At 40.3% G+C, this 15864-nt stretch overlaps 1 protein-coding gene across 1 annotated transcript in view; it reads left to right on the top strand.

Annotated features, from left to right (window-relative positions):
• LOC139926196 (sodium/potassium-transporting ATPase subunit alpha-1) overlaps positions 1 to 3564 on the top strand; it is a 32964-nt gene extending 29400 nt beyond the window's left edge. The window contains exons 19-23 of the mRNA XM_071917821.2: positions 1098 to 1243; positions 1687 to 1817; positions 2548 to 2649; positions 2777 to 2868; positions 3186 to 3564. Of these exons, the coding sequence (XP_071773922.1) occupies positions 1098 to 1243; positions 1687 to 1817; positions 2548 to 2649; positions 2777 to 2868; positions 3186 to 3214 (500 nt within the window). The 3' untranslated portion in view covers positions 3215 to 3564. The remainder of the gene's footprint in view (positions 1 to 1097; positions 1244 to 1686; positions 1818 to 2547; positions 2650 to 2776; positions 2869 to 3185) is intronic.
• Positions 3565 to 15864: the final 12300 nt, after the last annotated feature.

Here is a 15864-nt window from a genome sequence, read left to right as displayed (position 1 = left end):
GTTCAGAACTTAACTCTTTTTTTCCCCCCACTCAACACAAGTGATAAAAACATCAGCTGGAATGAGACAATTTTACATTTCCATGCAATGTATTTTGTCATGAATTTACTTGGAAAACGAGAAGGTCACTCTAGTTGTTTTAATAAAATCATGCCACTTGTTGTAAAAGTCCTTCCCTTGTTTTCATGACATGAATTGAAGATTGAACACAAGTTGAAGTGGTTCAGATGGAAATGTTTTTGCAGCCTACCCAGAGGGACTGGTTGTGAGAGGAGGCTAGGGGAGCTTAAATAGCTCAGCATGGCGCCTGGTTTGGTAATCAACAGGGGATCCAGCTGATTGTCTGTGTGTTTTTAGAAACAAGCGCTGTTTGGCAAAGTGACAACATTTTGACCGGTCTACACTTTTGAAAAAAGGGTATTTTGGGGTTTGTGCATCTAAGGCAGGGATACTGAAATATCTATATACCCAAGGGCCAGGTGTCCCTTGTTAAAATTGTCTGTTTTTGACTGACTATCTGTAGACCGTTCTTATTGTGCATCTTGCTAGCCAAGCAGGTAGCGTGATCTAACTCCAGCTTTAGGGGTTATCCATTCGAATCCATTCCAATAAAATTCTATTCATTTATTTATTCATTCTGATTAAGCCTCAAATTCCTCAAAAGACAAAGTAATCTCATACATTTATTTACTCAGTTATTCATCCACTGATAAATGATTCAGTCCCCAAAATTCCCAAAAAAGACTAATCAAATATACTGATCCCTCTTAATTTCCCCGAAAGACCAGAAGGCCAATTTTCTCTTAATTTGTTTATTCAATCATTTATTGATCCCTAATTTGATCTCAAAATTGCAAACGGACTAATTAATTGCATTCATTCAGTCTAAAAAAAATCCCAAAAGACAAACTAATCTAACAATCATTCATCAAAAGCTCATACAATATAAAATTTGATTCCGTCAGTCATTCATGCCACACTATTTCCCAAAAGACAACTCAGTCACAATTAATTACAGAATGAATCACAAATGAATTGATTTATTCCATCAACTGAGAAATATTTTGCCATCATCTGCTCATGCGTCTCTCCCGCAGGCATGATCCAGGCGCTGGCCGGGTTCTTTACCTACTTTGTGATCCTGGCCGAGAACGGCTTCCTGCCCTCCACCCTGCTGGGCATCAGAGTGTCCTGGGACAATAAACACTGCAACGACCTGGAAGACAGCTACGGACAGCAGTGGGTCAGTAGTGCTCATGTTAATGCTCAGATTGACGCTCGAGCGTTTACAAATGCCAGTGTTACTACTTATGCTACAAACAGGAGTGGGTGAGTTGGGCGAGAATGCGAACACGTGCATTCTGTAATGTGCCACCTTAATTAGTCATATGTGTAAAACCAGCAGATGTGTAGAAACTTCTCAGTGGATATCAAGAGCTGAATCTTAAGAACCCAGTAAGCATTTCATGGATGTGAAAAAAATGATATTAAAACAGCTTTAGAAACTGTTTTGAACTGATATCAGACCTTCAATAATTTTTGCAAACCCCAGGAACAATTCCTTACAATGCTTCATTTTTTCCCCCCAACAAATATTGTCAACCTTCTGTTTTCAAACGAACATTGGTATCTGGTTTGTCCATCACCGCCTGGTTTAACTGTGCTGACGTGCGTCTTCCACCTCAGACCTATGAGCAGAGAAAGATCGTGGAGTTCACCTGCCACACGGCGTTCTTCGCCAGCATCGTCGTCGTCCAGTGGGCCGATCTGATTATCTGTAAGACCAGGAGGAACTCTGTCTTCCAGCAGGGCATGAAGTGAGTACAGCTGCACCTGTCCAGTTTTTTAAGCACGTCTTAGTGTATTTCTAGTTAAAACACCCTCATGAATGCATTACATACATCAGTGTGGTGTCACAACTCTTTGGTTTGCTCTGTGAATTCTGGTTGGAAAGTGTTGAAGCTCAGAGCTGCGCCTGCAAATTAGTTTTCATCATAAAATACTATTTTCGGCGACTGAGGCGAACACAGCTGCCATTTTGTATGTCACGCCTCCTTTCCCGAATGTAGTTCTTCTTCTGCTTTCCTGGGAAGAACTCCAGCTAACCTTTCTATATTTAATTTGGGCTCGAAACAAGATGAATTGTATTTAAAAAAAAAAACCCACTTCACACTGTGTTTTCTGTGTCTGGGCTCAGTGTCAAGAATATAAAATCCAGAGGTTGACTCCCTGAATTAGTACCAAGGAGGTTCCCGGAAAAATGAGGAATAGTTCAATTTCATACCTGCTTTCGAACACACACAAGACTGGTCTCAGGTTTCAATTTCTCCACTGTTATCTCCCAAATTACAGTGTAGACACCTGAAATTGAACTGAAATCGTTTCTAGCAACTGAAATTGTCTCAGATTTGGACTGCTGGGACAATCAAATCGGAAAAAATGGGGGTCCGAGGCCTATTGGCTATGTATTTAGCGGTCTTTGACAGAAAGTATGGGAAGCCCTATATCCGATATAAGGAAAACTAAGTGCTCTCCTCTCTGCTATAGGAACAAGATCCTGATCTTTGGACTGTTTGAGGAGACTGCCCTGGCTGCCTTCCTCTCCTACTGCCCCGGCATGGACGTCGCCCTCAGAATGTACCCTCTCAAGTGAGTAACACACACACACACCTCAGAATGTACCTACTTAACTAAGTCAAGTGCATATCGGGGCGTTGGATCAGTTCTGGACTGTGATTTCTCATCTCTCTTGTGTGTGTGTGTTTGTGTTTTCCAGACCCAACTGGTGGTTCTGCGCCTTCCCCTACTCCCTGCTCATCTTTATCTATGATGAAATCCGTAAGCTGATCCTCAGACGCAGCCCAGGAGGTAAGACCAGAATCCATGCTTTCGTTACACTCCCTTCTTCCTCCTCCCTCCCTTCTCTTGTTGTGCTTTCTCCACTCTTGCTTTCCTCTCATCCAGTTTTCTCCTCATCTTGCTTTCTCCTGTTTTTCTCCTGTTATCCTCCTCCCTTGCCTTTTTCCCTCTGCTCCCCCATACTCTCATTTCCCCTTTCTACCTCCCTTCCCTTCCCTTCACCTGCAATATTTCTGATCACTTAATAGAAACACCCATTGTCACTTGAGTGCAATAAGTTGACGCTAAATCCTGTTTGTGTTTGTTTTCTCTCCCTGTGTGTCCAGGTTGGGTGGAGAGAGAGACCTACTATTAAGACCCGTCAGCCTGTCAGTCAAGTCAGCCCGCATCTTCTCCTCCACTCCCGTCTTTGCATGAATATTGTCTTGCTGCTCGGATTAAAATTTTAACCTCTGTGAAAAAATTGGAACGTGTTTTTATATTAGGGAATGCTTGATACTACTATTAGACAAACACTGAGATGGAACGTGCTGATGATGCTGATGATAAATGATAAATGCTAATAATGACATGAACTATGAACATTGACATGACTATGCGTGCCTTGTTTCTGAAACAGGACCAATTTTATACATGTTTTTAACAGTTATAAACGTTCAATAAAAATGCGCTCGAGTCAGGTCCCACAAACGTTTCCTTTGCTGGTTTTTGTGTGTGTGTGTATGTGAGTAAAATTTGGCATCTATTGCACACACACAAGTTGGTGTGCCCTTGTTCTGTAACTGAATGATCACAGGTTCAATTACCCCCAGCCAAAGAGTGTCAAACATGTATCAGATCATTTTTTTTCTTGATTTATTTTCCGTTATTATTTTCCATTACTGGCTTGATGTCTCAGGCTGATACTGACTAAGGTAATGAGACACACACTTTAATGTTTAACTTTAACTTCCATTTAATGTTGATTTTCATGGTCTGCATTTGCCTTTTCATGGTGATATCAGGAATATTTTCTTTATTCATGTGTATGAAGATGCATAGCTTACCCTGAATAAGGCTATTAAGACATGTAGGATTGCCTCTATATCTTTTTTCTGTGTTTGTGTTAATATTTAGAGATTCATTCAAGACCAGTGGTGCTACACTGCATGTTCGTTCAGAGCTGCTTTTGATGCCGTGTTTCATTGCGTCCCTTCCCAGCTGCTTTGATACATAATTTAACAGTCTGAGGGAAGGAGTTTCATCGATTTACTGGGAGTCAAACCCTGCAACTCCTGAGCTGAAGTAGAAAATTAATGTAATTTCACTGCGATGAGAAGATCCAACATGCAGCATCTTGAGATGAGATGGGAGTTTTTATCCTCAGCGCTGGATGTGTTCACTCATTGATTTTCATCAATAAGGCGGCTTAGGTTGGATAAACACCACAATGCTGCTGCCTGTTACCTTGAACTAAGTGAGCAAGAAACCATGCAAACTCTCCAATGTCTGTGTGTGTTGAGGATGTGAAAAAAAACAGTCGTGATGTGTGTTTTTCACCCCATCTTCTAAGTGTGTGGGACGGCCCTAATGAGAGTTGAACACAGTGGAAATCCATGTTTTGACCCAATTAAACAGTCCTACACAGATTCAGAGGATTAGGGGCCCACATCCTACTTTTTCCTCAGATGTCCCTTCTCAGCTTTTCCTCATGAAACACAGTTGGGATGGCAACTTTGTGCTCAATTCCTTCAAGAAATCTTTCGTCCATGCTTTAGGCAAAATCTTGTATCTGAAAATGTGACATTGAGGGGTGTGAAACCTTTTTAAGTCTTAAGCGATTCAGGTTTTACTTCCTGGATCTAAACTGTGTTCCCAAAACTCAGTTTCCTGGCTGGACTTGGGATTTGTTCCCTGCTAACATTAGCTCACCTCCTTCCTAACATTAGCTCACCTCCCTGCTAACATTAGCTTACCTCCCTGCTAACATTAGCTTACTTCCCTGCTAACATTAGCTTACTTCCCTGCTAACATTAGCTTATTAGCTTACCTCCCTGCTAACATTAGCTTATTAGCTTACCTCCCTGCTAACATTAGCTTACTTCCCTGCTAACATTAGCTTATTAGCTTACCTCCCTGCTAACATTAGCTTATTAGCTTACCTCCCTGCTAACATTAGCTTATTAGCTTACCTCCCTGCTAACATTAGCTTACTTCCCTGCTAACATTAGCTTATTAGCTTACCTCCCTGCTAACATTATCTTACCTCCCTGCTAACATTAGCTTAACTTCCCTGCTAACATTAACTTACTCTCCATTCTATCTGGATGTGTTTGAGCACTGGAGCCTTCAGCGATTTCTTTTCTAGATAAATGGCTCTCAATCTATATTTCCACTGTCATTGTAGAAACATAGGCCTGTTACGTATCACTCGATTATGAATTCCTGCAGCTTAATAGTCTACTGTAGTGATTAAATTACTCTCCTTCAAAAAGTAATTGACCTCATAGCAAACCTCATAGAGTAACCTGTTCCCATTCAGACTAATAAACTGATAATATTTGCTCTTATCCAAACTGATCTGACCACATGAACACCTCATCAGTACCACACTAACTGAACTGTGCTGATATGCAGTCGGTTAATCTATAATTAGGCTACAAATGCCCTTAGATAAATTTCTTGTTTGTCTACCTCCTGTAGCTAACAGCCGACATCAAAACCGTGCCGCCATCTTGGCGAGATCGACTCGCTGGTCAGACTGGGCTGCTATCTGTGTGTGTATGTGTGTGTGTGTGCGCGCGTGCTTTTTATCAACAGAACAAGGGCAAGTCTTATCAGCCAGCCCCTCTCAGTCGAGTGCTACTGGTTGATAGCATTCCTGTGGTAGATACAGTGTGTGTGTGTGTGTGTTGCTATATAAGCTAAAGTGTTTCTTCAACTGTGGGTCGGTAGCCAAAATGTGGCAAAGTCCTGTTTCTCCCATGGGATCACAGCACTGTGATGTTTTAATGAGCCAGAGTCCCGGAGCGAGACTAAATGTGATGCGTTTGGGCTGCGGACTGAAAAAAAGAATGGAACTGATGCCTACGCTCACTGGCATGAAAGCCAAGCACATAATGGCCGACTATTTCATTTTAAATCATATGACTTGCTTTCAAGATAGTTAAGTTTTCAAAGACAGAATCATCCGTGTCTTTGAAATATTGACACATTAATTCCCGGTAGTAATTTGGGATATATTGCACTTTTGGAATGAAACCCTTCAATTTCTCCTTAATGCTCTAAACCACTTAAAGAACTTCTCAAATTTAATTACAAAGCATCAGTGATTCAACACTTCAGCATTTGCCCTTTCTACACAGAGGGAACAGAAAGAAGAACAAATAGTTGAGAATAAGCACCCTGAACACAAAAAATAACGCAATAACAAGCCCTTGAAAGCGCTTAAATGGCACCTAAGGGTGCGATTACATCACACCTACAATTCACTTTCTTTGGCCTGAACCATAGTGGAAAACTTTACTTTTTCTCACACTTTTCATTCATATATTCAATCTACAGTAACTATTGTTAAAATGATCATTCGTTTAAATTTACCATTCGCTATATTTATATATTCATTTTCTGTTTTTATTCTATTCTATTTCCAAAGTAATGTAAACAGAGCGCCAAAAAGTCAGCTGGTCAGGCATTGAGGAAGAATTGTCTGATTAAATGGATTTTGAATGGGAACTTACTAAAACTTTAAATTCAACAAGTACTGTAGATAGAAAGATAGATAGATAGATAGATAGATAGATAGATAGATAGACAGATAGATGATTCATAACCTTGTGTGAACTTTGTAGAAGCAGTGCGATGTCTGTGTTGTGGTGGGTGTTTTGGTTTCCTAAGAGGCACTGGAATGCCTAATCCAATATCCAATACGCTTACAGCTGGGTGTTTAGAGCTGCCATGTGGTCTCTATCCTCCCACACACTGCTCGCTGAGTCTTGAGACACACACACACACACACACACACAGAAAAGGAGATGAAGTGCGAGACTTTAAGAATAAGGGGGAAAAACGCTACAGCTCAGCACACTCCCACCTCTGAACGCACTCTTTGAGACAAAGAGAGAGAAAGATTTAACATTAAAAAAATCTGTATCTTATTTATGAGGCATATTCCCACCTTTTGATCTCGCTGCTGGAGAGAAAGAGAGAGCGAGAGATGATTGGGCCATAAGTAATGACTGAGTAGGATCATTTTTGGATGAGTTTGTGCTATTTCAAGGAAGGGGAAAATCCTGCTCAATTTATTTTGGCGTTTGTTCGGTGCTAAGCCGCCATCCCGGTAGATAAACAAGCAGCTGTCGACACCTGTCTCTCATCCCAGTGTAACACCCTCATATAGCATCCTCCTGTGTATCCTGGGACCTCATTAGAAGAAAGATCTGATGATGTATTTGATGTCTAAATGTAGGTCTAGTGACGCACAGGCACACAGCAAGGTGATATGTCATCGCTGTCGGGTGAAAGCCTAAAATGTCAACTTTTCAGGAACTGGGAAAAACAGCCTTGGTTTCAGCTTGGTGGTGATGCATTTTTGAGATTATCCAATAGGGTTTTGAAAGGGTTTCATAAGCCGAAAAGGTGAGAAAATGGTCTTAACCCATACAGCAGCATGTAAACTTTAATTGAAGTGAAAACATGAAAATCACTACAATTGGAGTTACAAGGTTTTTACAAGACAACCGCGATATGAAATAAATTATAAAAAAAAAACTTGAATTTCATGTTAAAGCCATTTTTCTAATAATTCTATTTTTCTGATAATTACAACTGAAGAAAGCAGCACCAACTCTTCTTCTCTGCCTACAAATCCAACACACGTCCACCCTTTGAGTACAAGCACCAAACACATCATGAAGTCTGTCATCATCACTGATTAAAGTGCTTGTTGTTTGGTTTATTCAGTAGTCATGCTGCATGTTAAATATTGTATTGGCTTTCATCTAAATATGTAGCCTTCTGAAGCACAGGACTTGGACTGGCTGAGCTGGGAGCTTCTTTACCATCCCAGATTCATAAATAATGACACTGAAGTGAATTTCTTAGATCAAATTTGACTGTTTCAATTCATGCATGCTTTAATTTATTTCAGTTATTTTAGAATAGACAGCCAAAACTTGATATGTAAGTTTACATTACTAACAAAATGAGGACATAAAGCTCATTTACTTGATGTTATTTAATAGATCAGCCTTAGGGTTAAGGTTAGTTAATGCATAATAAATCAGACTAATATGAAGTGTTTTTAGTATTTTTACATTTACATTTCAAGCTTTTAACTAATGTTCTTATCCAATAAGCGCAACAGTAGAGCGCACTTTAAATCCTAGATCACCAACATTACAAGCAACCAATAGTAAGGAGGTCAGAGGTCAAAGGTTTGAGCGCCTTGACAATATTCCTGTAACTTTAAAATGATCATGTGAGAGAGAAGTGATGGGGAAAAAAGAGAGAGAGGTAGTATGGATTTTTTCATGGAGTTTAATTCTCCTTTGGGCAACTGTATAGGTAAGAGCAGCTTCTTAACAGATTCATAAAGAATTGTCGTAATGCATTATAACACATGTAACTTTCTAATGTGATTATAGTGTAACAGGAATGCCTATAATAACCCATTTATAATACACTTATGATGCCTCAAAATGCACTTCAACTAAAGTGTTACCAAATGTTCTATTAAAGGCAGACATCACTTCAAGTGGAAAGGACACATATAGTCTTTACATACACACACACACACACACACACACACACACACACAGGGACAGGGACAGACTGCGAGGCTCTGCGTGTGTTTCTGTGTCAGTGAACACTTCAGCTCTGTCAAGATATCACACATCTCCCAGCTGACCCGAGTGACAGCTCCGGCACTCTGTCTGTGTGTGTGTGTGTGTGTGTGTGTGTGTGTGTGCATGAACCTAGTGCTCCAGAGAGCATGCGTTTGCGTGCCGACAACGCCCTGCTAACTTCGCTCACATCTCTCTCTCTCTCTCTCTCTTTCCCTCCCTCCTTCCTCTCTGCATCTCTGAGGATATACTTTGTTCTGAGACGGTTAGTTTATGGTGACAGATGCTGTATGAGCTGGCGAGGAAGCACCTTATGGAGGGAGAGATAAAGAGACAGAGAGAGAGAGAGAGAGAGAAAGAAAGAGAGAGACAGACAATAAGGCATAGCTTACTAGCATTTCTTCTCTGTCTCTGTCTGCGTTTGCTTCTGGCTGAAACCCAGTGACTTAAAGGAACACACCAAGTTTTTGGCCCGTTGGTCAACTTATCTGTTAAGTAATGAGAACATAGACACCAAATTCACCCATGTGTCCCCAGTAGGTCATTGGCTCTGGTGCTACATGCTAACACTTTAGTATACACTACATTGAGTGAAAGTGGGCAACTAGCATTATCAAAACGAAGAAGACCTTTTAGTAATAACAGTCAGCCTCACTTGTATAAAAGCATGTCAATGTTTTCTCCCATCAGTGTAAGTCTAGCGATGACTGAAATCCATTGTAAATGACTGAAAATCTGAAATCCTTTGTAAAGCTTTAGCTTTTACAACGCTGTGACCTAACGCTTTACGTTTGTACGTCGTCGTTTTACGTTTTACGTTTTACGTTTTAAGTTGAGCGGGAATTCAGACCTAACGAGGAAGCTGAGAGACGAATGGAAGGACCTTGTGCTGCGCAAGTTCAGCACCTCCAGTCGCAGACTACAGCTCTTCTAATGGTAATGCATTTTCTACTTAAGTGAACTTTTATGTAAGCCTGTGTAAGCCTAAATAACATTGAGAACACAGTGAGATTATTTGGATATTTTGTCTGTGTTGTCAATTTGCTGTGACCTCGTTATGTGTTACCTTATGTGTGTTTTGAGTAAAACATTTTGGTCAATGTAAAACGTGCGTGTCCTTGCATTTATTTACACTTAAGTGATTTCTCCTTGTGTTTTTAGTCAGATTATTAGGAAAGCGACGAGAATGCACTATTTTTGTGATTTTTTCTTAAAATTTTCTCCTGGGGAGCATACCACCGAATGGTTTTACTTTCACTATGCACGACTACGTTGCCACTTGCCAGTAATTTGGTGCCCCCACCGCTATAAGCCTCTTGCCCCCCCTGGATATTTGTTCTAGCGCTGACACTGAGTAATAAATAGCTGTTGATTGGCTGCCTGTTATGCTGGCTCTAATTGGTAGCATCTAAACTTGAATTACAAACTTGATCCATGGTATAAATGAGTGAACAAGTTTTAAATTAACACACAAAATAGCATTGAAAGGAGGTAGGATGACATAGCCTTATTAAAACCTTTTTTTCGAAAAACCGTTTATTTTGGAAACTAAGGCAAGGAATAACCTGCTTGCCAATTATGCTAGTGTTAAATTGTGACACTAACCCTGTCCTAGTTTAATTCAACTTAACATGATGTCTTATCCTTTCTGTAGCAAATGTCCTTTCATGAGACAAGCCTAATCCTGACTATATAATAAATAATTCCTCCAGTGACTTGTAGGCCCTCAGCTGTTGTGAAGTGTGTGATACTGTATTCACAAGGTACACTGCATCTGGATTGGTGATTGCCAGTAATATTGACCTGTCTTGACTTAGAATAACATTATAGGGACCCAGACGTCCAATTAAACCAATAGTTCTTCATAACTGCTCTTTGATGAATCCACTAAATGTCAGATGGGTTTTGTGAACCGTATGGATCTGCGTCTGCCTCCTTTGTTACATGTCACTCCTCTCTGTCTCTCCCTGATCCTTCCTGTCGCTCTCTGCTGCATAATATCTTTACTAATATCATAAAGATAATCTCATAATAAGAAAACTTATCCTTGCTGAGGCCTGAAATTCAATATCCTCGTCCCACATTAATATCATCACAGCCATTACCATCCATATTCCTTTTTGGCGCGGTTAGGCTGTGTGTCCTCAAAGACAAAAGAAAAAGAAAGTTCAGCTTGTAGATTAGACAAAAATACACTTTATGTACAAAACATTAGGGACATCTCATTGAAATTGAGTTGCAGCCCCTTTTGTACAATCCACATCTCAATTGTCTCAAAGCTTAAAAATCCTTCTTAAACTCATCTGCTTCTCTTTATCTACATCTCCTCCTTTGTGACTGCTATAGATTTAATAAGAGAAATCAATAAGGGATGATGGCTTTTACCTGGATTCACCTCATCAGTGGAGTTCATGAAAAGAGTAAAGGTAATATTTTGTACGTTTGGGAAATTAGAATGTAAACAAATCTGAGTTTGTACTCTTAAATACTCTTTAACGTAGATCATTGTGCTGCCCCTGCCCTGTCCTTGTTAAAGGGCTGGTCGCGTACCTTCAGCAGCACTTCTCCCATCCTCATTGTGAAGCTGTAACTCTTCTGTCAGTGACTGAATGGAAAAGGACCGTGTGACTCCATAATGTCAGAGGCATCTATCTGAAAGATTTGTGATGTTGACGGCGGTCGGGCATTTTTATTTTAAGCCTCTAGCGATCCATTTCTTATGTCCTGGAACTGAATGCTGTAGCCAAGCAAAGTGAAAACTCTGCTTACTGGCTGAAACTGTGTTTGGAGGACTTTACTGCAAAAATTTTAGAGGAAAAATTACCTGATGTGCAGTACTCAGGACTTAAAGGCGCACTAGGCAAGATTTTTCGGTAATAATACACCGTCTGTTTTATCAGCCACGTGATTTTATTTCATGTCACATTGTATGATTTCTGGGTAGTGAAGGTATTGAAGTCAAACTTCAAACAGCTTCCTCTCGCTTCTATCTTGGGTTGCCAACGTGCGAAATTGCCCAAAATGAAAAATGACTTTTTCGCCTACACCCATTTGACAATTTATGCCAAAAAAAATTCTAGTATTTTTATATAAAAATCTCATTACTTTTACTAACTGGAAAAGGGAAAATATTTAGTGGTGATGTCATGCTGTACCAGGGGGCATACATATAAATTCCAACAATAAAACCATCATAGATTTTTGAACAGTCCCGCCCCTCCCATCAAATAAATCTGCCTTTCTCTCCTTAACTGACATCCCATTGGTTTAGACTTTTGAATGATCCCTCCCTGCGTTATGTCCCACCCCAACATCCTGTTTCAACAGGAAATACATCACATTAAGGAAGCAAGATGCTCTCAAAATTCTGGATTTACATCAGAATAAAGGATCTCAGTTTAACTTCTTGGTGGTCCACATCTGATCTTCTGACTCTTTTAAAATAGAGAAAACTTGTGTAATCAATTTTTTTTTCTGTTGACATGGCTATGAGAAAATAAGATCTTTGCCTTCCAGACAGTCTGTACTCTCCTTCTGTTCTTGGCGGTGGCTGAGATAAACCGTCTCCACTCCTTATAAAGCCATGATGCTGCATTGCCACAACACAAACACACACACACACACACACACACAAAGAGTGTAAGAGAGATACTGTACACAAACAAGACACACACATACAAACACACATAAGAACACACCATGCATCGAGCCTCAGTGTGTGAGAGACGATACACACACACACACACACACACACACACACACAAATCACACATCATGTCGCACATGCATATTCATTCCATGATGAGGTGAGTCACTAATGGAGACACTTTGTCTTTTCAATGGCCATGTGTTTTGTTTTGTTAACTGTGTGTCAGCTACTGTATGTGTTTCATTGTAAACACACTTCATGCCAGTCATGTGTACCATACTTCTCTGCTAATCATTTATGTTCACTGACACTTTGCATAATTAATCCACAGCGTCTTGCTGAAACCTGACTCAGCGTCTCCAAAAGTCAACTTTTCAGAAATGGACAAAACTGGTTGATTAATGGCCACATATTTTTTCACATTTTACACTATATTTCAAAGGTTTGGCTTGATCCATGATATCGTGAAATATTTTCTGCACCTAGAAAACAGCTCAGCTCTCAATCACATTCAGAAAAGAAGACAAATGGGAGATGTAAGGATTTTGCCGGACAACAGATTAAGTCTTATTGTAGACTGGCAACAAAACAGTGAGCAAATCTTTCAAAATTAATGCGATATATGAATACTCTGCAGTGTTTCTTCTACAGAATCTAGACCATTATGCTTTCAATTTTTGTGATGAACACCCTTTTCTTATAAAATAATGAATTCCTCTTCTAGTAAGTAATCATCACTTGGTGACAAAGTCCTCCATTCTGTGTGGTGCACTTGCAACAGTGAGGTCGAGAGGAGCCATTGCTTCAATTATGGGGATCAACAATCCAAAAAGCTTGAGAAACACTGAACCGCAAGAGTCAAGATTTGTGCAAATCCCTTTTCATTAGCGGGGAAGCCCTGTGCAGGCTGGAACTGCCTCATACTGTAAGTCTGTCCAGGCGTGAGAGAGGGACGAAGCCATAAAGCAGTAAACAGCTCCGTATATTTAGCTGAATAGGCTCGTAGCTGCATATCACACTTCAATGAAGCAGACGACGAGGGTCACAAATGAACCCGTGTAAACGCCTCTCAGCATCTGTGTCCCAAAGAAACCTCGTATCTCCAGTTAAATGTTACACGACCCCTGGAGAAACCGAGCCACCGCAGATGTATTTAAAAAATCGCAAAATACGCAAGGGAGTCGATGGGAAAATCAACAAATGTTTCCTCAGCTCCTGTGGAAAGCGGAGCTACTGGAGATACAGGGATTTTCCGGGACACAAAGCACAGGGTTATATGAAGCGTGAACGGACACGGGCCAAAGAAAATGCGACAATAAATAGACTTTTATGAGTTTATGGGTCTCATCGTTGCTCTAGCTACAGGCAGACCCTTGTAACGGCTGCTGCCTGCCATTTCTAAAAGGACGCAATGAGGCAGAAAATATGTCCAAGAGCCAGAGAGGAGCCACTTGTCCGTGTGTGTGTGTGTGTGTGTGTGTGTGTGTGTGTGTGTGTGTTTCAGAGGGGATGGGTTTCTGTGTTCTGTCTCCTGAGAGGTAAACCAAGTAGCAGAAATGTTTTCCCTCTTTCCATTTTATTTTTCTCTTACACTCTTTCTTCCCCCATTCACATCTCTCTCTCTCTCTCTCTCTCTCTCTCTCTCTCTCTCTCTCTCTCTCTCTCTCTCTCACACACTCTCTCTCTCTCACTCAGAGGCAGAAGGCAACCCTCAGGCAGAAGATATTTCTTAGGCTACTGCAGCTCAGTGCAACACACACACACACACACACACACATGCTGAAACTTTTACAGACGAATAAACCATGTCACCGCGGTAGAAATAATAACAACAGGAACTGCAGCAGCATGAAAAATCTCTCTAATGATGAAACTGTTGGCTGTGAGAGTGTAAGAGCTTAGAATTTAGCTCTGAATTACAACATACTGACAGGACATAGATGTGTAGATCTGTTGTTAATGCTACAGTGTCAGTACAGAGTCTTGTTTTTACCTCAACTTTGTTGTATTGGCCTGTATCTCAGCTGTGTGATTTTAATTAGGTTATTTCCTCTTCAAAGTTGTGCATGTTACAATGTTACAATGTTTCATTGTTGATGTCATGGTGTTTCATTGTTGATGTCATGGTGTTTCATTGTTGATGTTATGGTGTTGCTTGCATTGTTGATGTCATGGTGTTGCATTGTTGATGTCACTGTGTTTCATTGTTGATGTCATGGTATTTCATTGTTTGATGTCATGGTGTTTCATTGTTGATGTCACTGTGTTTCATTGTTTGATGTCACTGTGTTTCATTGTTGATGTCACTGTGTTTCATTGTTGATGTCACTGTGTTTCATTGTTGATGTCACTGTGTTTCATTGTTGATGTCACTGTGTTTCATTGTTGATGTCACGGTGTTTCATTGTTGATGTCACTGTGTTTCATTGTTGGTGTCATGGTGTTTCATTGTTTGATGTCACGGTGTTTCATTGTTGATGTCACTGTGTTTCATTGTTGGTGTCATGGTGTTTCATTGTTTGATGTCACGGTGTTTCATTGTTGATGTCACTGTGTTTCATTGTTGATGTCACTGTGTTTCATTGTTGATGTCACTGTGTTTCATTGTTGGTGTCATGGTGTTTCATTGTTTGATGTCACGGTGTTTCATTGTTGATGTCACTGTGTTTCATTGTTGATGTCACTGTGTTTCATTGTTGATGTCATGGTGTTGCATGGTGTTGCATTGTTGATGTCATGGTGTTGCATTGTTGGTGTTATGGTGTTGCATGGTATTGCATTGTTGATGTCATGGTGTTGCATTGTTGATGTCATGGTGTTGCATTGTTGATGTCATGGTGTTGCATGGTGTTGCATTGTTGATGTCATGGTGTTGCATTGTTGGTGTCATGGGGCCTATACTACGAAGCAAGTTCAACAAAGTCAGGGTATGTTTGAGTTAGCCAGCTTCACTAAACCTAACATTGGCGATCCAGATAACCGGTCTCACGTAGCTGGTTATCAACTGGCTCTGTCAACCCAGGATTTACCTATCCAGCTATGAGCGCGTTCACATGAAAGAGGCGGGGTTTGTAAGAAATAGCCAATCACATGCAACATGGACAGATCCAGATCAGACAATTCGGATAAGATAAGATGAAACTACTGATCCCCGTGGGGAAATTAGATAGTTGTGCAGCAAAAGTAATATGATTCAGTGGGGAAAAGAAATAGAAAAAGATAAAAATAAGTAATAGCCTAAAAATAGGCGAAAATAATAAAATAGGCTAATCAAACAATAAAAGCCATAAACAATAGACCTAATTATAGGATGATATAAGCCCTAATATTTCCTGCTGACATTTTCAACATGGGTATCGGAAAGAAATGGATAGCTACTAACATTGGGTTCTTCTCTCAAGAAGAACAAATTCTTATAATGAATAACTGTCAGCATTACAAAACATAACCGCGAAAAGTAAAAGTTGTTTCTGCTTCCAAGGCTAGAGAGGATTACTGGAGGAACTGCCCCGTCATTAGGACACAGTGGGCATA

Source organism: Centroberyx gerrardi, chromosome 21, assembly GCF_048128805.1.
Source record: "Centroberyx gerrardi isolate f3 chromosome 21, fCenGer3.hap1.cur.20231027, whole genome shotgun sequence".
Classification (NCBI taxonomy): Eukaryota; Metazoa; Chordata; class Actinopteri; order Beryciformes; family Berycidae; genus Centroberyx; species Centroberyx gerrardi.
The sequence above is the reverse complement of the archived record's forward strand: the minus strand, read 5'-3'. Positions and strand labels throughout refer to the sequence as shown.